Source organism: Gekko japonicus, unplaced genomic scaffold (genome assembly GCF_001447785.1).
Source record: "Gekko japonicus isolate JY-2015 unplaced genomic scaffold, Gekko_japonicus_V1.1 scaffold1090, whole genome shotgun sequence".
Classification (NCBI taxonomy): Eukaryota; Metazoa; Chordata; class Lepidosauria; order Squamata; family Gekkonidae; genus Gekko; species Gekko japonicus.
Genome location: NW_015164704.1, coordinates 264,410 through 288,970, shown reverse-complemented (window position 1 = coordinate 288,970; position 24,561 = coordinate 264,410). Strand labels below are relative to the sequence as shown.

The 24,561-nt window shown below is 44.6% G+C and overlaps 1 protein-coding gene across 1 annotated transcript in view; it reads right to left on the bottom strand.

Moving 5' to 3' along the window:
* GRM8 (glutamate receptor, metabotropic 8) overlaps nucleotides 1-24,561 on the bottom strand; it is a gene marked incomplete at its 3' end in the record, with an annotated part of 420,665 nt that overhangs the window by 237,620 nt on the left and 158,484 nt on the right. The window contains exon 2 of the mRNA XM_015409512.1: nucleotides 13,274-13,490. Coding sequence (XP_015264998.1) covers nucleotides 13,274-13,490 — 217 coding nt within the window. The remainder of the gene's footprint in view (nucleotides 1-13,273; nucleotides 13,491-24,561) is intronic.

Sequence of the window (24,561 nt, the reverse complement as noted above, 5' to 3'; positions counted from 1 at the left end):
TAATTTTTAAGAAAGCAAAATGAGTATGCAAATTGTCAGTCATTTGTTTTTGTTTGTTTTATTTCTTTTTTTAAAAAAAAACAGAAAAAAAGAACAGAGGGGGAAACCTAAAATCCAACAACTTAGTAATATTTTTAAAAGAAAAACAATATATAAAGCCAAGACAAAATGATAACAGTGGTGGCTGATCTACACACAACTTTCTATAAACCATTTCCAAATATCTAAAAGTAAGTCCATACACAATTGCCATCTATATGCCACGTCTTCAAATGATGATAGTTCTAAGGTCCTCACGCCACTGATTTACTGGAGGTGGGCTTTATCTTTCCAATATTGTAATATGAGTCTTTTAGCTGTAGTAAGGACCATTTCTGTTACCCATCAGTTAGCCTCCAATTGGTAGGTTGATAGTTTAAAAGTACATAAAAGTCCTCAAAAACCAATGAACATTCTAATACAAAATTGATGGGTAATAACTGGATGACTGGACACGCCCAAAGCATATGTTTAAGGGACATGTCCTGTAAATTACTATGCCAGCAAATTAGGCACTTTACTCAGTCCTTTACTAAAGAGTCTCTGTAGTGTTCAGTACCTCCTAAACATAACTTTTTTTGCTGAATAAGTTTCAATTTAAGAGCCATAGAGAGAGTACATATAGACTTTAAGGCCATATCCCTTTGCTTTGGCAAAATAGGGCGATCTAACTCCTTATTCCTTTCTAAGACTCTGCACATCATATTTGTTAATTGACATCAAATATTTATAAACAAATACTGTAGGTTTCATTTTCTGCCTTGATTCAATTAGAGTTCCCAGGAGCAAAGGGGCTTCTGAGACACTTAATGCTGCAGGGCCATATTTAGTTACCAAAAAATGTAGTAACATTAAGTATTGCCATTAGGGATGGGCATGGACCAGGAAAATAGAGGCTCATTTTGTTTTGTGGTTCATGGGGCCACGGGAACCTTCACAAGCCACCCTGTTCAGGAGCAAAGCAATTGATCCTGCAGAAAGAACTATCCCCGCAGGCTCACCTGGGGCTCTCTTGGGCAGCACCTTTAAACCAGACTGCCCAGAAGTGCCCACAGAGCAACTGATCATGCAATCTCAGATCTCCCATCCCCTTCCTCTCTACTGGCCACTTGGAGCCACCACCGACAGAAAAAAGGAAGGAAGAACACACAGATCATCCCCTCTTCCATTCTGCTGGCCACATGGAGCCACTGCCAGCAGAAAGGATGGAGGGAACATCTCAGAACTCTCCCCACAGCATCAGCTGCTCTGCTGGGCAGCCTGGTTCAAACCAAACTGCCCAACAGAGCCCACAAAGAAGCTGATCCTGTGGGGAGATGTCAATTAATTAGGTAATTGCAGATATATTCATAAGATTGATACTTTGTTTCAGAAATTTATACGGGGTTTCTCACCATCTTACCCATCCATTTTTCTTTCCCCTGCTTCAAAATGGCAGCCATTTAAACCTAACAGCTGATGGGTAGATCCTCCCAGCCATTAAATCCTTCCATTTCGTTCCCCCCTCCGCTTTGTAGTGGGGGGAGTGAGAGGAATCACTAAAATGGCTTGCATCTATTTCAGCCTAACAGCTGATGGGCGCACCAGCCCCGCTGTTGGAGCTGAAATCCATGCAAGCCATTTCAGCAATTCCTCTCGCTTCCCCCCCCCCAAGCTGCATGAACCTCCTGACAACCATGCAGAGGGTCATGGGAGGGTCCTTGATAGGGATGGGCATGAACCTTGGTTCACAAATCACGACCCGGCCAATTTTCATGAATAATTTAGGGCCATGGGGAGGTTTGTGCCCATCCCTAATTGTCATTCTAAAGAAAGGGTCAACTCATTTCTAGACCTCAGCTGAGAAAATGACAAAAATCATCCTCATAATGATCCCCTTATTAGTCCAAACCTTCCACAAAAATTTTCCACAATTTTTAGATCTGGATTGGCCCATACTGTTAATTTAGAAAATGAAAATGGATCAAATTTTTTTATTGTCATGCCATTATACACCACTGTTTTCTAATTGTAGAAACTGCAAGAGGAATGGGATTCACTCTTAACAAGAGGCCTCCAGAAGAGCCCATGATGGACAGTCCAACTGCAGGAGCGATCCCAATAATTAGTACATTAACAAGTATGCTTGATGGTATAAACTAAGATCAAGGAAACCATACCACCCTTCATTGAATGGAAGTTGCTTCTTCTTTAAAGAAAACCGAGATGGTAAGGAACCCCACATAAATTTCCAAAATATACCTGCAATTACCTAATTAATTGAATATGCAGACAAATCTCCAATGGTATTAATCAAATTCATAATGCAGGAATGGAAGATGGAGGTTCCAAAATAAATAATAAAAGATCATCTGCATAAAGACTCATTTTAAATTCCAGAGACTTATGTACAAAATGATGAATATTATTATTTTGTCTAATGGCACAAGCCAGAGGTTTCAAACATAAATTAAAAATAGAAGGAGAAAAAGGGCAACCCTGTCTGGTACCCCTCTCAAGAGGAAATGGTGTGGAGGATATGAATAAAGAATTCTAATCCACACCAAAAACTTGTGGGGAAAACTGAATTTGTGGGGGAAAATGAATTTAGTCATTGTAGCAAAGATAAATTTCCAATACACTTTGTCAAAAGCTTTTTCAGCATCAAGTATGGCAACTTGATCAGATCTGCAGCTATTTAAAGCAATCAGATCAGTAACCAGTCTAAGGCCCCTGCCACACGGCAGGGAAACCACGAGGCAAAAGCACGGCTAATAGAGCCGCTCCAACGTTGAGACGCTGCGGCGGGATCCCACCCCTGGCCGCAGCGCCTCTTCTCCCCGGCAAGAGCAGATGCCGGGGAGGACGAGCCCGATGGGAGGGGGAGGCTGCCGAACTGCGCATGCCCGAGCATGCGCAGTACGGCCGGGGGCTGGGATGCGGTGGCGCAAGGACGCGCTGCCGATCCCACGGCCGGCTTGGGGCGCTCCAGACGGCTGCAACCACCTAGATAGGTGGTTCGTTTTTGCAGCGGGGTATCGCCATTTGGGCCGGATCAGGGACGGAGACGGCACGCTCCCCAGATGTTGAGGTGGGATCGCGTCCGTTTGCTCCGCCCCTGTTCCGTCCCGCTCCCGTCCCAAATGGGCTCGTATGAACGGGGCCTAAGATTATCAGAACCTTACCTACCTCATATAAATCCTACCCGGCCTATGTGTACCAAAGTTGTGGCAACCTTCTGGAGTTTGTTAACAAGAATAGCAGTTAATATCTTAGCATCTACATTCGCCAAAGAAATAGGTCAAAAAATTGCACACTGAATATTCTCATTTGTGAAGATAACAAAATGAAAAACCTACCCATAAAAATTCACAACCCTAAAAGTAAAGAGAACATGAATTTTAAAATATACTATGGCCCAAATCTGTAGTGTAATTTTGATGAAGCTGCACTAAGATTTACTTATTTACTGCAAAGGATGTTTAATTAGCCTGCCCAGTCCCTATGGTTATGTGCAGGTCATAATTAGTACTGTTCTATATTTTTATTGTGTTCGATTTTTTTAAGTGCCACAGTTGTTGTTTTGGAAAAGGGTGAAAGACTCCACATAAAAAAGCTACCCTCCATTTTTCTGCACATTTTTCATGCTTGTTCACCACGGTTCTTTCTCCATACAACTGCTGCTTCAAAGTCTTTCTTCAGTACATGATTCAAACCTGGGTCTCCCAGACCTTTATCTGAAACACTATTTTGGCATACGGGATCTCCCTCCTGTGTAGTGAATATATTAACATTACAGTGCCATGTAGCCAGTCAGATTTGATTACAGGATGACTTCACTAAGGCGAACAAGTTCCTTCCATCTTAGCCTGAATGGCGGGAATGAAACAACACATGGCATGAAAATGTTCATAAAATCTGTTAAATAGTGGGTTTAACATGGCAGAGGTGAAAGGAGAGTGATTTCAACAAGCAGCAGTTTATTGCATCTCAAAAGGAATGCTTTACATGGGGCAACTGCCCTATCTATATACACCTAAGCCACTCCCAGCCCACATGCAATTGGTGAGTTCAAATGGCCTCCAAGCTCCAGATTGGCTGGCTGTCCTCAGGGGCCAATCCACAGGCAGGTTCCAGGATCCTCTTGCCTTTGTTCTGGAGCTTCAAGCTCCAACTTGGTAGCTTGTCCAGACAAGCCCAGACATGCCTCCCCACTCTCCATCTAGGTGGCCTGCCAGACAAGTCCAGGCATGCCCCCTTATGCTGGCTACTAGCACCCACAGCAGTTAAGCCTGAGTGGAAGATTGCACGTGTCCAGACATAACAAAATTCATTCCCCCTGTTTTGACATCCCTTTATTTTCACTCACCACTAGTTATAATCAACTGAAAATGCAGAACAAAAGCCAAAATTAAAACATGGTGTAGCAAGCAATTTGCTGCCCTGCTTTAAATGGTTTTGCCACAAGCAATGAATGTTGATTAATGGGCATTGAGATCAGCTAAAAATGCATGTTGCACCAACTTGCCAGGATAGTAGGGACTGAGACCAGTGCAGAGGGAGGGGGGGGAACAGGCAGTTTTAAATGAGGCTCGAGGGGGAAAAATCTGTCTCTGCAGTCAGTGGGGAACTGCTGTTGATTTTGGAGGACTAGCAAAACTAATAGGTTTGCCATCCTCCAATGGTAGCTGGAGATCTCCCTCTATTACACCTGATCTCCAGGTGACAGAGATCAGTTCACCTGGACAAAATAGCCCCTTTGGAAGGTGGACTCTATGGCATTATACCCCACTGAAGTCTCTCCCTGTACAGGATTAGCCCACCCAGGCCTGTCCAGGGATGAGAGGGAACCCTGTACTTTTCAGTACATTAAACAACAAACCAAGAGGTAGGCTATACCCTCTCTGGTTTCCAGACAATTTTGCCACCAGAACCTCTTTTCACTAGTCCCTGCTTTTCCTAAGGGAGAGATTCCAAACCCTTTGTTGGCATCTGGGACAGAACACATTAGCAACTCACTCCAGAGATGCAAACATTTACCAAGGTAGCATATGTGGTCAGGGTTAGCCGCCAGATTTAGCCTTGGAGTTCAGGTACCAGGTCAGAGACAATTTAGCAATAAGCAGGATCTTTTATTCAGGATTTATCATAGACTACCAAAGATTACAAAAAATAATAAAGGCTAGGGCTGTTTGCCTTAACTAAACATTAATGATTCATAGTTGCCAAGTCAGAAATATTCATCAGTCCAAGATAGTCCAAGTACCAAGGGATTTTAAGGAGAAATCCCATCTTTGCACACCCATGTGCTCCAAGTTCACAAAGCAACTCTTTGTCTTCCAAGAGACAGCATTTCCAGGTGCAATAAAACAGACAACAACAAGAGGAGGAAGGGAGAGCTAAGAGAATCACTCCCATAGGGATCAAACAATTATAGTCCAATTCCACTCACAAATTGGCTGTGGCCATCAGCCAATTGCGAGTGGGCATGGGTGTGCCCAATTGTTGGTTGCCATGGTTGCTAACATCAGGTCTGTGGGATTGGCTGGAAGTTTGGAGAGCCTGCCTGCAGTCAACTGACCCAAACTCCAGCTACTTCATTGTGTACATTACTGGTCGCATGTGGGCCAGAAAGTGTAGCCATGAGGTCTGGCTTTTGGCATGGAAGTGTGAAAGAATGTGGGTTTATGGCATGGCTATTGAGGCCATGTGGCCTCACCATTTGGCTTGTAACAGGAAACAAGACACAGCATGGTATCATAATGTAATCACAGGAGAAGGCATGTGGATATAGAAAGCAGAAAGCAATTTTTCTATACCCTCCCCTCCCCAAACCCCAGCCTCCTCAGGCTCCACCCCCAAAATCTCCAGGTACTTCCCAACCCAGAGCTGGCAACCCTAGAAACTAACACTACTCGTTTCTCTTCTACTCAAACCACACATTTTCTAAATAAGCAGTTTTATTACAGAAGGCCTCATAACAGTCTCCAGTACTGTACTGTTGACAGGGAATGGGATCCTGTGAAAAGTTGCCTTTGTAACTTTCTGACTTCAGGGAATGAAGAAAGCAAAGCAATACATATGCTTTCCATTCACTCCTCATGTCAAATGTTTCTTCCTTCCAAGTTCCTTCTCACACTCCAGTCCTCTAACCAAACAGTTCTCCAGTCTCTAGTATTCCAAACCCTTCGACATCTTAAGACTGAGGTTCCCATCCTTGTTGAGCCTGCAGACACTTCTGGAAGTTTGAGAAAAGGAGCAGCTTACAGTTAAAATAAATACAGTAGAAACAATAGGAGAGGTGTCGGGGAAAAGCTTCTGAGTGCAAGCACATCTTCTCTCTCTTTCTCTTCTAGCAGATATTCCATCCAGCTCTAGGCTATGACCCCTCCGGGTAAGAGCTGAAGGCCTCTGGTCCTATCCAGGCAGAGGAGAACAAATCCAGCCAGAATTTTATTCAGCTGCTCCTACCCACCTAGCAGGTTCTTCTCCACTTTGGTGGAGCCTGTTTGGTGTACTGGTTAAGTGTGTGGACTCTAATCTGGGAGAACTGGGTTTGATTCCCCACTCCTCCACTTGCACCTGACTGGGTGACCTTGGGCAAGCCATAGTTCTGACAAGAGCTGTTCTTGAAAAAAGAGCAATTTCTGTCAAGAGCTCTCTCAGCCCCACCTACCTCACAGGGTGTCTGTTGTGGGGAGGGGAAGGGAAAGTAGTTTGTAAGCCGCTCTGAGACACCTTTGGGTAGTGAAGGGCGGGATATAAATCCAATCTCTTCTCTTCTTCTTCCCCTGACAGATGAAGGAGGCTACTGTAGGGATGCCATACAGTATGTAATGTCCTGGACTAGCCCAGACTAATCAAGCCATCAACGTCTCTTCCAGTTTCCAAACAGTCAAACTCTTGCAACAAACTAGAACAGAAGAAAACATCTTTCCTATGCTTTTCAGTCCTTCAGTCAACCCTTTGAATCAGACCCCCTCACAATGGCAGAAGATTCAGTTTCTCAGTATTATGAACAGAGAGCTATAGAGTTCAAAAGGTGTTAAATGTTTTCCCTTCATAATAAGCTTGAGTGTTCTGCTTTGTCATTTTTATTCTCTCCTTTAACTGCCTGTCATAAGAGGCAGCTCCTTCCTATCCAGACGCATGTTGATGCTTGACTGGCCACTGGAAGGAATAAAACCTGTCCTCCAGCAGTCCACATCCTATTAAGGGGACAGATTGGATTCAGTAATAAGAATGCTGCAATAACCAAACCAAGCAAAAAGCTGGTGCCCTAGAGAGATTTTGTTTAATCATTCTCAGCTGCCAGGCTTTGAGAAATGAAAGGCCAACCACTGTTCCTTTCCTGGTTGCAGTTCAGGAGCTCTGCTTCAATGGGACGCACATGTGTGAAGTAGCAGGAAGATTAGAGAAGGAAAAGCCTTGATTGACAAATATTTTGCTACATGGATGGAAAAGGAAATAGTGAAAAGTACTGTGTGTGAGACAATCCAAAGGGGGGTTGACAAAAATGTGATCCTTCAAAATGACTGCACCAAATCAACATTTCCTTGTGCATTATAAATTTATAGTAGTTCCTCTGTTGACAAAAATAAAAACAAGAAGAGGGTATACAGGCTATTCCTCCAGCCTAGCTAATCTAGTAATAGTTAACACCCTAGCATAGTGTTTCTCAAAACTTGGGGATCCATGCAGCCTATGTAAGCACCCTGGAGTAGGAAAGAGACCAGCTTCCCCTTCTTATAAAAAGCAGAAACTCAAGGGAGATTGCCCTCACCTAGCTTTCTGGATTAACTCACAGCACTAGGCAGGAGATGTGCTGACTGGTCCCTGGGAACTAGTGGTGCAGTTACGTAAGAGTTGACTTTGGCCCTCACACATCTAAAACCTTTAGGTGGGAATGCCTATTACTTCATTGGAAGCAGCCCCATCCAGTGGCAATGCCAGTTATAACCCCTATCTTGGGGGGTTGCTATGAGGTCAGAATGGAGGGGAGAAATCATGAATACCACCCTGAGCTCCTTGAAGGACAGGTGGGATAAATGTGGGATAGACAGATTTCTTTAGAAAGCCAGTTTGGTGTAGTGGTTAGGAACGTGGACTCTAATCTGGGACAACTGGGTGTGATTCCCCACCGCCCCACATGCAGCTGCTGGTGTGACCTTGGGTCAGTCACTGTTCTCTCAGAGCTGTTCTCTCAAGGGCAGTTCTAAGAGAGCTCTCTCAGCTCCACCTACCTCAAAGGGTGTCTGTTGTGGGGAGGGGAAGGGAAAGGGATTGTAAGCCACTCTGAGACTCCATCGGGTAGTGAAGGGCAGGGTATAAATCCTATCTCTCCTCCTCCTTCTCCTGCCAAAATTCTTGGGCCTGCCCTGGGGGCTTAGATCCAATCAAGGAGCTTGGGGTGGTCTGTGTCCCTCCTTTATCCTCACAAGAACCCTGTGAGATAGGTGACACTGACACATGATTTAGGGTCACCAGCAGGGTTTTTAAGCTAACCAAAGGGTATGAACATAGATCTCACTACACCACACTGCTCTCATAAAAAAAACTTAAAAGATATATACCCTCCCCCAAAGTAGGAACAAACTATATAAAGACCTGGGCTGTTTCCACATGATGAGGATTCTCCTCAGTGCTTTTATCACTGCTGTGAATGCAAAGCCATACACATTAGCAACACAGCTTCTGTATATAGGAATTTTCTGTGCACTTTCCACCATCTTTTTTCTTTTTCCTCCCACTTGTGCCCGCAGTTATTCTACATTGGCTTTTATGGGCATGGTCATCAGGGCTGCCAATGCAACATACGACCCCTTTTTTGTACTTCTCTTCATACTTGTGCTTGCTATAGCAGTTCTATTAACGTTTGAAATAGGTAAGTGACAAACTGTTGTTATAGTGCTATATCAATTACTTGGTTTTTTGTTTGTGTGTGTTTGTTTAGCCCTCAAAAAGAGCGCACCTGTAGTTTAGCTTGAAAAACTGCTGGGAAAATGGTGCAGATGTGGGTGGGACCTTTGCAGTAAAAAGCACACCATTACTTATAGATGACACCCTACCATACTTGGAATGTGTTCTTTGTAGAAAAAATGGACTAAAATATTTATTTATTTATCAAATTTATACCCTGCCCTCCCAGCCGAGGTTGGCTCAGATCTGGCAAACAGCATATTGAAGAGAGGAAACACCTGGAAACAGGGTGATTACACCGCAATGCTATACTGAAGCTCAAAAAAAAGTCCTATGGATCAGCTATCTAACCCTGCAGGCCATATTCAGACAACGCATTTTACTTAAACTTGCTTTCCACAGGTAGTTAATAGGAGTCCCACTGGGTGCGTTCAGATGGGGCATTTGCAACAGTATAGGTGCCATTTGGAATCGGTGTACTTACCGGCATTCACACGGTGAACATCTGGCTTCCTAACCGTTGCAAAGAGCTTTAAACCGTTGTATTCTGCCACTAGGTCCCCAAGCGGTTGGATTCTTCGTGGAAAAGGTGTAATTTCTTCCCCCCCCCCCCGTCTGATCGCTCTCCACCGTTGTAGGGCCACTTCCATTCGGAAACCCGAGGCTTCCGATTTTCGCCCGCCTTTTTTTTTTTTTAGGTTGGCGATATGCGCTTGGGCGAAGCTTTGCCCCAGCGTTTTTTTTTTTAAAAGAAAAGGTCCTTAGTTTAACGTTTTAGAGGAGTCCGGGACCTCAGGGAGGCCAGTTTACCTTTTAAACTTTAAAGGTAAGTCCTCTCTTCAGGGCATGCTTTTCGGGACAGGGTGTTTTGCGCATGCGCGAAAATCGCCATTCTGTGGATGGCTGCCTATGCGCATGCTCAAACTGAGTTAAAAAAACCAAACCGCCGACGCCCGCTGTGTGTGTGAACGGGCATACAGCGATGGGCTCCGCAGACAGGAGGTAAGTGTGATCGCGTTTCATTCGGCATAAACAGCAATGGTTGGAACCAGTGCAGTTTATGCCGGCTGAAACGCCCCGTCTGAACGCACCCACTGTGTTGTTCTGAGGAGGCAAGAGAAAGCCCCCATGGGGCATGTGTGACTTTCCATGTGAACTCTGAAAAGCAGTTGTCTGGCATGGGCATCACTGAAGGAGGTCGAAAGCAAAGGCCTGGGAGTCCATGGAAATTTTTAATCATAATTGGTCTCTTTCGATTGTTAGAGTCTGAGGAACACTGTTCCAGCATATGCTTCTAATATTTTATCTTGAGACGGAACTTCACTTTCTAACATGTTAAAATTAGTAGTTTCCCATTTCTTTTTACAACCTTTGTTTGAAACAGTATTAATATTCATCTGGATTGTGTACTACATGTGATCTTTGTTGACATCTAGTGCAAACCTGTGACATGTTATTGTAGTACTGGGCTGACCTTTTCATTATTCAGCATTTCTGTAGAGAGTCTATTCATGTCTCCTTTGCATACTTAAGCAAAATGACAAGCCAAAAGGACAATGCATTTGCACAATTCTGAAAGGTTCAAATTACACTAACTAAAAGATAGCTGAATAGGTTTTTAAAAGCTATCACACCAACACCTGACTCTCTTCTTATTCTGTTTAATACCAAGTGATGATACTAGATTCAGTCTAATATCTTTCTAAAAACCACAGAACTTTTTAATGGCGTGATTTGCTAAAAAGTACCCCAAAGAGTATGTTCTTTAGTGGAGATTGGCAATACTGATGAGAGAGCTGTTTTCTAAATCTGTATTAATCTACATATACAAATTATGCAACTGTTAAGAGACCAGAGAAACATTTTCAGGTGGTGAGCCTAACATCCAGTAGCCTCACAACTCCTGTGTTGTTTAGTAATGCCATCTTTGCTCAAGTTATTGATCCATCATTTGCACCCATTAAGATGACCCCTACATAGCCTACCCGGGTTGACAGGTGAAGAATGCCTTGAAGTGTGCGCTCAGTGGAAGGAGTCAGTGCCTAGGAGCTCTGATGTGCAACACATGTTCCAGTATATACATTTGTGTATTAATATCGTTTACATAACCTGGGGGGTAGTCTTGATACAGAAAAGGTATGTGTGATTTAAAACCAAAAAATCAGGGAATACTTATTTTTTTTAATGGCATTCATAGATGAAAAGAGCTTAGCAAGAATTTACCACAGAAGGAATTACAAATGTCATTTTTTTTCTTTAAAAAAGGTGTTTCTACTGAACTTCAGTAGAAGTTCACTAGGAAAATGGATAGAACAATGGACTTTGAACAAAAAGGCCAGAGGTCAAATTCACCCTCAGCCATAAAGTTCACTTGCAGTGCCATCCCAAGAAGTGTTATATCATTGACTTCAGTGGACGTAGGGGGATACAAGTGGGGACCCAGGAGACTCAGAGGGTGAGAGGAATCCCGTTCCCCACCACCACCCTTGCTGGCTCTTCTTCACAGGTCTGTTGTGATTTTAAAAAATTGAATCTCTTTTCATGCTGCCCTGACCACTACAAAGGATGGCTGGGATAAATGTGGTCAAGTAAATCGAAGATTTTTTTTTCTCAATTCAGATTCTGTGGAGGGTTTACATACATATTGAACAATTCTCAAGTCATGGAGGGATAAATGTGTTAGCTGCTGCAGCCAAGACAGAGTCTTGCAGTGCCTTAAAGAATAACTAATTTGTTTTGGCCTGTGAGCTCCAGCTCAGGAAAGCTTACACCTTAAATACATTGATTGGTTTTTAAGGTGCCACAAGACTCTGTTGTTTTCTCTTTAGTGGAAGTTTCATCGAGGTGTCACTTAGCAGGTTAACAGCACAATCCTAAAAACAATCAGCAACCCATTTAGGATGGTAACTAAGCCCCATGACAGCACATGGAGGGATTAATACCAGCAGAGCACCCTGCAAATGCCATGCCAATGTGCCTCCGCCATGTGGCATATGTGTAGTGTCATGAGCTTTCAGAGGGGAGGGGGTTCTCTGCCAAGTGAACTGTGGAAGTGTAAGGGTGATACCTCTAGCATGGCAATGGTTCCTTTCCTGTGTGCCTGCTGACACTCAGCTATAGAGCTCCCAGAAGAGTAGTCATTACAAGGGCTCCTACGTAGCATGTCATCGTCCTCCACACAGCAGAAGATGCTGAGTGGCCTTTGTGTCATCTTTGTTCTGTGTTTTGGATGGGACATCAGGGAAGCACACCAGCATCTCCATGCATTGGTGCCTTCACTATATAGTTGACATGGGGGCATCATCAGAATGCTACACCATAATCGGTGGGTGTCAGCAGTGTCACTATTGAGCTGCTATGCACTCCGCTGCTTTTTTTGGCCTTTCTTCTCTCTGACAAGCAAGCACAGAATAATGACTAGAACAGTGTTGCTACATAGCCATCTCCCTCACCCGAGGGTTAGAACTGAGCTGTAACATTTATGAGCACCCCCTCACTACTCTCTTTCCATCATTTCATGGAGACTGAAAAATCTTTTGTTCAAGATGACAAATTTTTCTAGGCAAAAAAATGGAACTATGCTAATGAGAAGAGGATAGATCAAGATCAAAGCAACACTAAAAAAAACCCTGATACTAATGACTTTTTTGTTGTTTATGTAGTACACTGAATTCTAAAATTAGCGGCTAGAATGTGCCAGAAATTAGTCAAGTAAGGGGAAAATGCAAGATCAAACACTCAGTGAACCACTGTGGGAAACACTTGTTATAACACCTAGAATTCTGATCACCACCCTGATGCAATTTTTGTGTGACCATTTGGTTGGACTTCTCTATTAATGCCCAAACTTAACCAGTCTATACATTCAGTGTAGTATCATTGCTCACGTTCACAACTGAACTGTGTAATCTCAGTGGCAACTGCACATTATCAGAAATGTACACATTCTTCAGAAACCTCTATACTGATAACAGCAATCTCAAGTTCAAAATTCATTAACATTTTTCCATCTTTCTGTTACACTGGGGTTATAAAAGTTGCAGGGACTGGTAGTAACTATAGATCATTTGTCAAGCTTGATTTTTTTAAAAAACAAAGATTCACACACACCCTTTTCTTTCCCAAACAGGTGCAGGAAGCTTATCATAGTTTTCAGTTCTGAAAGAAGATACACCGATACACAACAAAGGTATCCATAACATATTCAGCTTCCCACAAAGAAAGGACATTGCACAGCGGATCTTCAAAGGCACTAATTATTCCACACCGATCAGACAACCAGAACTAAGTGATGCTTAGAGTTCACCAACCACAAACAAAAATGGTACCCACTTACCAGTTTCCCTCGAGATCTGTGTGAATGCTTCCACACCACTTTCCCCATAGTTCCCTTCTGATGCTAGTGTTGACACATAGTTCCATTCCAGGGCTGTCACAATATCAACCATGGCTTGGGCTTGATAGGAGTCAGGTGGCACCACACGAGAAAAGAAGTCATACCTGGTGTTGTCACTTAACTCTGGAGCTGTAGATGCATAGCTGATTTGAGGTATCTACAAATAACCAACATAAAAACACTTTTCAACTACATGCCTGAAGTGTAGTTTATTTTTTTTAAAAAAAATAAATACTGAGTATGCTCCTTAATTAAAGCAACTTTTAAAGTTTTTAATGTATGCAATTTTCTAATTGTTAACTGAGGAACAGTTTCTAGATACAATATTTTAATGAAGAAGGAATGTTTCTTAATTTGTTCTAGAATGAGGTGGAATTCTCCAAGGAAACATGTATAATATCAATATACGTGCCCCTATTACATTCTAAAAACCTGAAACAAATGTGAAAAATGTCTGCCAAATGTCATATTTTACCATGAAGAAATGGTTTCCACTGTTGTCTACTAATTGGGGGGCAGCAGGACCCTCTCATTCTGGGGTCCAAAAGAAAATACTGTCATAGCAGAGCTTATATTGTTCTGGTGTATGAACATAGATCTTGCCTTCTCAAAGGTTCTATGGATCAGCTTTCCTCCCAACAACAGAGATTTCAGTAAGGAGTAGAGAAAGACTGGACAGTGCCAAAAAGCCAGTAAATACAATTGAGTGCTCAATTAAGAATGTTCAATTATCGCTCATTTTGGGGAGGCAGCTAGTCCACATCAAAACACCTTGAATGAGGCAGGTTGCTCTCTCAGTGCCCCACCACCACATGGTGGTACCATCATCAACAAACTAACTTGTTTTACATTTTATGTTGCAACTTACTTCTTTAGTGTTATTTGTACTTTACAATGGCATCTGCTTTTAGATGGCACTGAGAATATGGTAGCATAACTCATTACCCATTAATGGACACTATGCACACCCTCAGACTATAACTCCCATGAGGCTGTGCAGTTCGTCCTCCATCCTCTCACCATCCATTAAAAACTTTTTTTTTCTTTTTTAGTTTGAAAATTAGTGAAAGGAATGCATATCAGGGCTTGTTGCAACACAAAGTCCCTGGCATGCTCATTAGCACCTGAAAGCCAAACATTATTTATTTAACAACCCAATGACCCAGAGGTCTTGCACAGAACAACAGCTGAAAGCAAAGGCAGGAGAAACGTGATTGAGCTGTTACCCTGTAGCACAAGTGGTTACTGTATAGCTCTAAGGCTGCTTGGATTGGTATACAAGCCAGGTATTGAACCAGCAACATCAAGGCAATTGCCATCAGAGGCTCCACTTGTGTGTAACTAAGGAGTTCAATCAAGGTAAGTTTGCCTGGTAACCATGGGTATCAATGTTCCCAGCATCCCTGAACTCAAGTGCCCACACGAGATAACGTCTTCTCAGACAGCAGACACCTCTTAAGCTCTCTCAGGGCACATTCATAGCTTTCTTACCCGGTTTTGTCACTCCTTTTTGCAGGGAATCGTTACTCCTGCTTGTTGGGCAGAGTTTGTGAAATAATCTAATCCACACTTTGAAGTTTGCTTTCAATGACCTGGTCATCGGCAGGAGCAACTCCGTGGAGGAAGTGGCTGCCCGAAGTCTCCTTCCCTGTAATTAGCAATGTTGGTTTTAGAACATCACAGGGAGGGAGCGTTTGTGCGGCTCCTTCCTCCATGTATTACCCCTGCAGCTTGCTTGATCTTGTTCTCCCTTGCTGCACATTCAGTGAATATATGGGGCTGTTGTATGCATTCAGGATAGTATAAAGCAGATTTCATGTGTATATGGTACATGTATGTGTGTATGTGTGTGAACCTGAAAGTCTTGGTGCAAACTTGGTGCAACCTGAAACTCTAAGTGTGAAAATCATTGGTTCCCACTTTCTCCACTCAATGTTCACTGCTACATTTTACATGCATTTATGTTTCATTCAGTCCAAAGGATAGGAAATGAAATGTTCCTAGTTGGCTAGAAATGAAACACCCTTTCTAAATAGCCCCAGTATGCAAATGTCCTAAAATAACCATGAGGTCAAGTGAACTATGCTGCTATGTAAGGGGGAATAAATAGGATGAGGAACATACTTCATTAAGTCTGGGAGTCCCATAACTGCTACTGACATTGCATAACCTTAATGAAATCTATCCCTTTAGTGCTCTATCTTCTCCCAGTGCTGTTTTAGGATCTAGTTTATTGTTTCAGCTGTTTGTAGCACGGAGTAACTATTTAGAAGTGAAGGGCATTAAAAGACTAAATGTTAAGGAACACAAGGCCTCCAAAGAAAATGATTATGGGAGTTGCAGACAAAGTAAAATACATTAAATGCCCCATGGTTTTTAATGGTAAAGGTCTGCTTAAGTTTCCCATTCAAATCAGTGTGACTTACATTGCAATCCTATGCATCAACAGGCTTAGAACAGAATAACATTGCATACAATTGTACTGTTAATGTTTAACTTCAGTTGATAGCATTGAGCATGTCTAACTAAACGTATTATTGGGTGTTTTCTGCAAAATGTCTAATAGCTAGTGAAAGAAAGGACAGAGTACACAATTGTTATGTATTTGCTTATTGTATTGCCTAAATAAACTAGCTGGAGCTTCAGACACAAGCTCCATAGACTCTTAGGATTCTAAAGTCTGCAGTCAGATTGGTCGCTCTAGCGTGACAGACCAATCCAGAAAGACCCTGACCTTTGGCAGGAACAAATCCCATTGGGTGTGGCCTTGCTAATTCAAAATGTATAAAGTTGGATCGTTCTATGAGTGTTGTTGTTGTGTGTTCTAAGCTGAATAAAGAAATCACTTGTTCAAATGCTGCTTCGATCTCAGTATATAACACTGGCGACAAGGATGGGATCTTGTGGGTAGGCAGCCCCACAGAACCTGAGCTAATCACTGCAGCAGGCAAGGAATTGTCACCTTGGCCCACCGAAGCAGCTAGAAGAACACAGCCACCTGCCGCTCCAGTGCGGAATTACAATAGCCGCCAAGGGCCACTTCGAACTGTTCAATTCGACAACAGAGGACTGGGACAACTACGTCTCCAAGTTTGAATTCTATGCTACTGCTCTTGAAATCTCTGAAATAGCTGATGAAGAGCTCCTGAAATTCCTAAGCGTCTGTGGAAAACAAATCTTCGACGTGGCTCGGACATTAGTGTCGCCAGGTGAACTCAAGGTTACTGACTTCACCACAATAAAGACTAAACTTTGTGAACATTTCTCACCTAAACCTTCTGAAATTGCTTGTAGACAAATGTAACCAAGCCCAAGGCGAGTCCATTGCTGTGTATGTGACGGCACTTCAGAAGACAGTGTGGCAGTGCAATTTTATGGACTTAAATGACAGACAGAGACAGGCTAGTCTGCAGCCTTTGGGATGAGAAGCTGCAATGGCGGCTTTTTGCCGAAAAAGACCTTCCAAACCGCGTTCGAGGAAGCTGTTGCCATGGAGGGTGTTGAGCAGCCAACCAAAGACATGCGTCAGTCCAGAACTCCACCAATGCCCCATGAGAGTTGCAGCCGGTGCATCAAGAGAGTCTGGAAGAGTCTGACAGCAAGGAGACCCCATCCACTGAATACAGACCGAGAGACAAAAGCGCTCCAGTCAACAACCCATTCCCAGATCGCAATGCGCCAGTTGTGGAGGTGACCATGAGCACCGTGTCGATTCCATGAGGCCTAGTTTCATGACTGCGGAAAGATTGGACACCTCACCTGGGTCTGTCACTCTTCTAAGACCAAGACTTGCCTAGAACATCACCTAGCAGACATTGACGATCGCCAAATTACACCCCTGCATTGGCCGGCTGTCACTCGACAACCAAATGCCTCTACCATTTGTCTGTATCATGAACGCACCTACAAAGAACAAGATCAAGGTGACAGTACTCCTCAACAATGTCCCCTGTGAAATGGAGGTCAACTCGAGGTCAGCGTTCACTATACTATCGATGCAAACTCTACACCAGCTATTCCCCAGATGGAATAAACGACAGCTCGAGCCTTGTGACTTCCACTTAGTCGATTTCCAGAGACAGTGCATTCCCGTTGCAGGGATAGCTAAATTCACAGTCCACTAGAAGAACTTCTTTGATACACTGAAACTTATAGTAGCAGAAGGGCATAATGCCAGTCTCCTGGGACTCGATTGGTTTGATGCACTGGGCATCCACGTTATGGGGGTCCAACAAATCTGCCAATCTAATGTGGACTCTGTTTGCAAAGAATTCCCTACTGTTTTTGATGGGTCCTTGGAATGCTACACAGGATCAGTGTTCCCTCTAAGCTGAGTCAGTGTGAGCTAGCTCACAGTTTTTTAGCCTCTGGCTCACACATTTCTGTCTGAGCTCAGGAAGGATGGCTCCAGAGCAAACTAACTTATGCAGTAGCCAAATTGCTCGCTCACAACTTTAATGCCAGTAGCTCACAAAGTAGAATTTGTGCTCACAAGACTCCACAGCTTAGAGGGAACATTGCACAGGATCCCCAGTTTCCTTCAACCTCGAAGTGTATGTGCATACGAAATCTTATACCTTGAATAAAACTTTGTTGGTCTTAAAGGTGCAACTAGACTCAAACTTTGTTCATGGACATTGGGGTTAGGGATGCTGCTGAATTACACAAATTTGCTGATTTGATTCCAGAATGTTCATTTTGATCCCGTTTTTCTTCCTTTGTGTGAATGTAATCTCTGCACCTTCATTTTGGTTCCATTTATGCTAATAGAAAGGAGGGACAATTTTTGCCAACCCCCACCTCCCACTACAGTCCTCTGATTTGCCCCTCATGCCGTTCCTTAGCGTACCCTGTTCCCCCCTCCAGGAGCCAGCATTTTTAAAGCAGGATGGGAGAGGCAAAGAAGTCCCATTCTGCTGAAAGGAATCCCTTCTGTCAATGGAAATTACAGCTGGATCCAGTCCCTTATTACATATAAAAGTGACTTGCATTATATATAAAACATGTTGTATAAATTGTGTAAAAAATGCAAACCAGACCTAAATCATCAATGTGCTCAAACCAAAACCATTATCAATAACATTATATGGAAACATTTTTTTTAAAAAAGTTTAACCGTTCATTCCTAGATGAAGGTATTTTTTTTTCCATTTCACCTCTAAATATGAGTATATTATACAACAAACAAACAGGTTTTTTTTCCCTGTATGTACCAGGAAGCAGAAAAACACCAAGGGAAATGATGCAGTGTCATGAAAATGAAAGCAAATGTTGATCAAAAGAATGAGTTTCACCATTTAAATTCTACGGTCTCATTATTTTAATAACTAATTGGATTCAGTTTTTTCAGAGTTGCAGGCCTGTGGGAATGACAGAAGCAGAGGCCCAAAATAGTAGTTTGACAAAAATAAAATTATTAAAAATAACTGAATGAAATCTAAACGAAGCCCAGTAGCTACACACTGCTAGGTCACAGGTTACGAGCCAACAAAGGATTGCAGGGCCAATCAGGAGCTCAGCCTCTTGGGAGGTTCTGCTGTTTTCCCCTAACAAAGTACAAGCTAACAAAGAGCACCTTACCCCTATAAATTCAAGTGCCTGTATACCAGACAAAAGAAAGCAGCAAGTACATGGAGGGCTGGATCAGGAGTGCAAAACCTTCTTACAGAAGACCAGAAGCAAAGTTTCCACTCTGCTTCCCACAGCAGCCTAAAATGTTCCCCGAAACCTTGCTCCTGATGGGTCCCTTTTCCTCCAGAAATACGGATGCTGTAGAAGGGAGAACAGGCTGCACAGGCAAAAGTCCTTGTGACCATGAAAACATTTGCCTGGATCCAGGACTTACAGACAGACAGGGCCGGCTCCCCCGCTAGGCCAACTAGGCACTTGCCTAGAGCCAGGAGGCCCTGGATGGGGCGGTGGGCCCTGGATGGGGGCGCTGAAGTTCGCCTCCCCCCCGCCAAAAGTCAGCACCGATCTGGAGATCCCCAAGGCTCCCCTCCACGTCCCGCCCACCCGGCCCCTCTCCGGCGACTTCTCCTTACCCATGGCCGGCAGGGAGAGGCGCCGGCAGAGCGGGCACATAAAGAGGGGCGCCCGTGCCAGGCCGTGCTTGCCGCCACCTGCCAGGGGAGCCAAGGCTGCAGGAGCTGCTGCAGGCGCCGCCAGGCAGGACTTGAGGTAAGCGCACCCTGCTGCTAACTGGCTGGCCGGCATGCGCGAGCCCCAGCCCACTTTCTTTCTGCCGGTGCCTCAGCCAGCCAGCTCTCTGCCTCGGTGCACCCCGGGACCACACAGCCCTTTACCCCCTTGCCCACCTACCTCCTCCCACCGCGGACACTCGGTTGGTGGCAGCGGCAGCAGCTCCAGCAGCAGGTAAGGAGCGCTGCCAAGAGGGGATAAAGGGCCGCGTAGTCCCAGGGCGCATCGAGGTGGAGGGCTGGCTGGCTGATTCACACATCCCCCCCCCAAAAGCACAAACCTGGGGCTGTGCCGCCGGTGCCGCGGCACTTTCTTCCTGCCAGCGCCTCAGCCAGCCAGCTTTCCGCCTCGGCGCGCCTTGGGACCACGTGGCCCTTTACCCCCTCTTGGCAGCGCTCCTTACCTGCCGCTGGAGCTGCTGCCACTGCTGCCGACCGAGCGCCCAGCCCCCCTGCCGCTGGGTTCCAGGTGGGGTGGTCTCCATACCCCACCGGGAGGTTGGCATCTGCAACCTGCAGCCTTGTCTCGGGCCGGCTCTGCAGACATAACAGGCCTATTGGTGGCATAATTATTAATAGGTTGGTTGATGATGAAGGAGGGCAGGTCTCACTCCAGTGCTCAACACTGGACCACTTCCCCAACCTGAACAGCTTTTTGTCCGCAAAGATTCCGTTATCCTTGGCAATGCCTTTAGGAGAGTCATAGGAGGTTGCTAAGTAAGGGGGAAAGCAGGGAAAAATCTGCTTCCATCAGTGGCATGTCCATTCTAGCCAAGCTTATATTTATTACAGACACTAGCCTGCTACCCGTGCTTCGCTACAGTATTTAAGTTCCGTAAATCCAGTTATAATACTGATGATGTGAAATTTGAAATGTGACATTTGTGGTAGGAATTTTAACAGAGAAGATTGTAGTGTAAGAAATAAAGTGAGACATACTACTTTTTCCCTTTCTACTGAAGGACCTCTTTCTAGACCACATTGGTGGTTCTGCCCTCAGGTGCTAGGATCACCAGGCTGCTTGATGAGCTCACTCTGGAGCAGGCCACATAGAACTGTCCATTTAAGAAGCAGTCATCTGTTAAGTCAACTCTTGCTACCTTCCACGGAAGTGATGGCCTCTCTACTTGTGTTCCTGGATTGTTTTGCTCATATGGAAACTGTGTTGTTCTGAGCACCTCAGGGTGATCTTGCTGGTACTTGGCCTGTGCAGCTCAGTGCACTCCAGGAGTGCTATGTGCAAGTGTCTTTGCTGCATTCCTAAGTTGCCTCCTCCTTATAGCGTTGGTGTATCTGGCTTATGTTTGCCAGGAGCTTTCTTGGGGGCAGTAAGAGGTGAGAGGTGTGAGGGGGAGTTGGTGTGAGGGAGTGGTAATGTGGTGGACATTTCTTCAGGTTCATGAGGGAGGCACGCATTGAAATGGCTCCTAGAAATGTCCTTTACTATCTTCCCATAAACATTCATACCCTGGCCCTGCACCTGACAGACACCAGTCTGTCTGGTGTTGGGGGAGATTGTATTTAAAGGCATTGGGGAGGCTGGCCCAGGAGCAAACCTCCCCGGCAGTTGTAAGCATCCCACCTCCTCTCCTACACCTGACAGGAAGATGCCTGTCCAGTGTAGGATAGGGAGGGGGGAGGAGTATTAGAAGTCATTGTGGGGGCAGAGCAGGCAGGATCGCTAAGGCATTACTGCTGGGGCAGGCTCCCTCATGGCTTTAAGCACCCTGCAACCGCTGCTGCACCTGACAGACAACCGCCTGTTAGGTGTAGGTGGTGGGGGAAGTATGTTGGAAGCCATCCCACCTCCTCTCCTACACCTGAAAGGCAGCTGCCTGTCCAGTGTAGGAGGGGCGGGGGAGGAGTATTAGAAGCCACTGTGGAGGTGGGGCTGCACCTGACAGACAATCACCTGTTTAGGTGTCAGAGGTGGGGGGAGTGTGTTGGCAGCCATCAGAGAGGCTAGGTCAGCAGCTTTGCTTCACCTCAAAGGTGGCTGTTGGCCACTCCTGATTTCCTCAACTGTCACTAGCACTCTGCAGTCCCCTGTAACTCTTGGGGTTTTTTACCTCAGAACACTGAGCTCTGCAGCTGACCAGTCAGAGAGTGGGGGGTGCAGAGAGGCAGCTGCCTGGCAGCCGCAAAGGAATCAGTGGGGGGAGCACATTTTCCCCCTTCTGACCCACTCAGGGTCTAAAAACCCCATCTTAGCGAGCACCTACGCCACAGTAGGAGTGCTCTCTCCAAATCTGGTGTCTCTAGGTCCAGCGGTTTGGCCTGCACATTGATTTTACGGGGAGGGACTTTCTTTTATAAATATAGATGAAGGTAATCCACTGCAAGAACCCAATACAGAGCTTACACAATCAGCTTCTAATGAAGCATAATTAAAACCTTTCTCAAAGTTCTGCATATTTGGGCTTGGAGCATCCACTTAGCCACCTTATAAATCAAACCTGTGCAATAAAAGGGAAACTGATTTTCCCCTTTAGAGTCAAAGCCTTACTAACATTGTAGCCCACTGTTCAATCTACAAACATATTGTCTTGCCCTCTTATTTTAATAGCTGTATGCACAATGTGGATTTTCCCTGTGCCATTCTATCTTAAAGGAAGAAGGAAATATATGAGCAGGCTTCCCAAGTTTGTATTGCATGTAAAGGGTGCAGGGAAATGAGAAGTACAAATTGTAAGTTTTGGAACCCAGAGAGCCTAAGAGAGGACATGTCAGAAGCAACCATTTAAACAAAAAGGGCCCATACCACTTTTATCAAAATTCTGGAGAATATTTGGTAGGCAGGAACGCTGTTGCAATTTACAAGCTCTATTACCTAAGGATCGAGAATTTAGACATTAAGCTTCATACAGCCAATTTTACGTTCCCCTAAGTACATTCGTTTTTTATGTTTATGGAACTTAATGCTTCCTAAGCAGTGTAGCTACTACGGTCTGAAAAGTCAGTAACATGCCTTTCTAAATTCACTAAATTCTGTCTGCATATGCAATATAGATTGTAATAGCATACTGAAGTAAAAATCAGCACTGGATGCTTTCTTTTACATTTATTTTTACTAGCATTTTAAGTTTTGCTAAGTGCATTTAACAAAGCCTGTGCCTTGAAGAGTTTTATAAAGTATTTGCTTATTCATTTCTTCACTTTCAAGGCAACAACCTCAGAAACATTACTGTCAAACAAAACTGAAGATGCTCAAGCAGGTGAGCTCTAAAGCATGCCAAATGTTTAAGACTCTGGGTCCTAACTTTGTTTCTTTTCAGTTTTATATGCTGCCCTTACCGTCTCCTCTGCCCAATTAATAGTTGTGAAATGCCATCAATTTTATTTTAGACAAGTATGAGCCAGTGCAGGTAAGAGCAGCAAAATCCTGCCTAAAGATTTACGGTACAATAGGTCTATGATAGAATTTTTATACTCAATTTTCTTTCTTGTCAGAGTCTTGTAGTAATTTACAACAGAGTTTGTTAGGAAAGTTCCCTGGTAGTTTTTTCCTGTCTTGTGCTGTGGGGGTAACATTTTAGAAACCCTTAAAGAGTTTGGCTCGCATGGTTTGATACATTTTTAATAACTCCCAAAGGGGCTTGGCAGTTTCCACACCATATTAAAGAAAAGTCAAAGCAATACAGAAAGTCCCAATACCAGAAAGGAACATCAAAATCAAAATACAGATCTCTAAGTTGGGTGGCTAGGCTCATGCCCCCCAATCCTGAGAGCTTTGGGAAGCGGAAACTGGGAAATGGATGTCACTTACAGCCCAGGAGGTGATGTCACAGCGTCCAAAATATTTTCCCCACCTCGTGCCAATGGCCCTGCATCAAAAATTTGCAGTAAGCCCACCAGAGAAATTCTCAGGGAATGTTGAGGAGTTCCCCACATTCCTGGGTCAGTGCCAGGTCTATCTTGGGCTACAATGACTGAACGAAAATGGGGTTCATCCTGAAGAACTGCTGCACCCATGTGCCTTTTATTCCAGGCAGCTCATGTCTGTGGAACAAAACTATACCATCTGAGAGCAGGAACTTCTGGCAATTAAGGAGGCATTCGAGATTTGGAGGCACTACCTGGAAAAGGCCCAGCACCTGGTGGCAGTCCACACTCACCACCAGAATTTGGAGCACTTCCAAACCACCTGGTGTCTGAACCAGTGGCAGATAAGATGGTCACTATTCTTCTCCCGGTTCCAGTTTACCATCTATTATGGCCTGGGCTCCCAGAACAAGCGTGCGGATGCTCTGTTTAGAATGCCTGCAGTTGTCCAGAGATTCACAAAGGTCGTTCGTACATACCCCAGGGAACCTGTGGGGGAGGTGTTGAGAATGGTGCATGATGCTCACCCAGCAGGCCATTTTAGGAGCTACAAGACCTTGCACCTCCTGCCCCAGAAATTCTGGTGTCCCTGGATACAGGGAGACATGATCCAGTACATTCAGTCCTGTGAAGTCTGCAGATGGGCAAAAGATCTGCTGGAGAAACAGCTTGGCCTACTGCAGGTGCTCCCCACCCCAAATGGCCCTTGGGAAACAGCATCCCTAGATTTCACCATGGACTGCCTCGGTCCCAGGGACACACATGCATACTGGTCATAGTAGACTGATTCACCAAGTTGTCCCACTTCATCTACTACTCAGCCTTCGGCCAGGAAGACACCTCAGCTCTACTTACAATATGCATTCCAGCTGTACAGAATTCCAAGACACCTGATTTTGGACCACGGAATCTAATTTACCTCACAGTTCTGGCAAGCACTGCATGCGCTCCTTGGCACCCAGGTTTACCTGTCTTTGGCCCATCACCCCCAGTCAGATGGCCAGACAGTACATACTAATGTCACTTGGAAGCAGTATTTGTGCTGCTACAGCAGCAATCAGCAGCATGAATGGACAGAGCTGCTGCCCATGGCAGAATTCATCTATAACAACTTGGTCCACACCTCAACCTGGCAAATGCCTTTTATGAAACTAAGCAAACTTCAAAGGACGGCAGAAGACAGGAGGGCCTGGCGGGAGCTGGTCC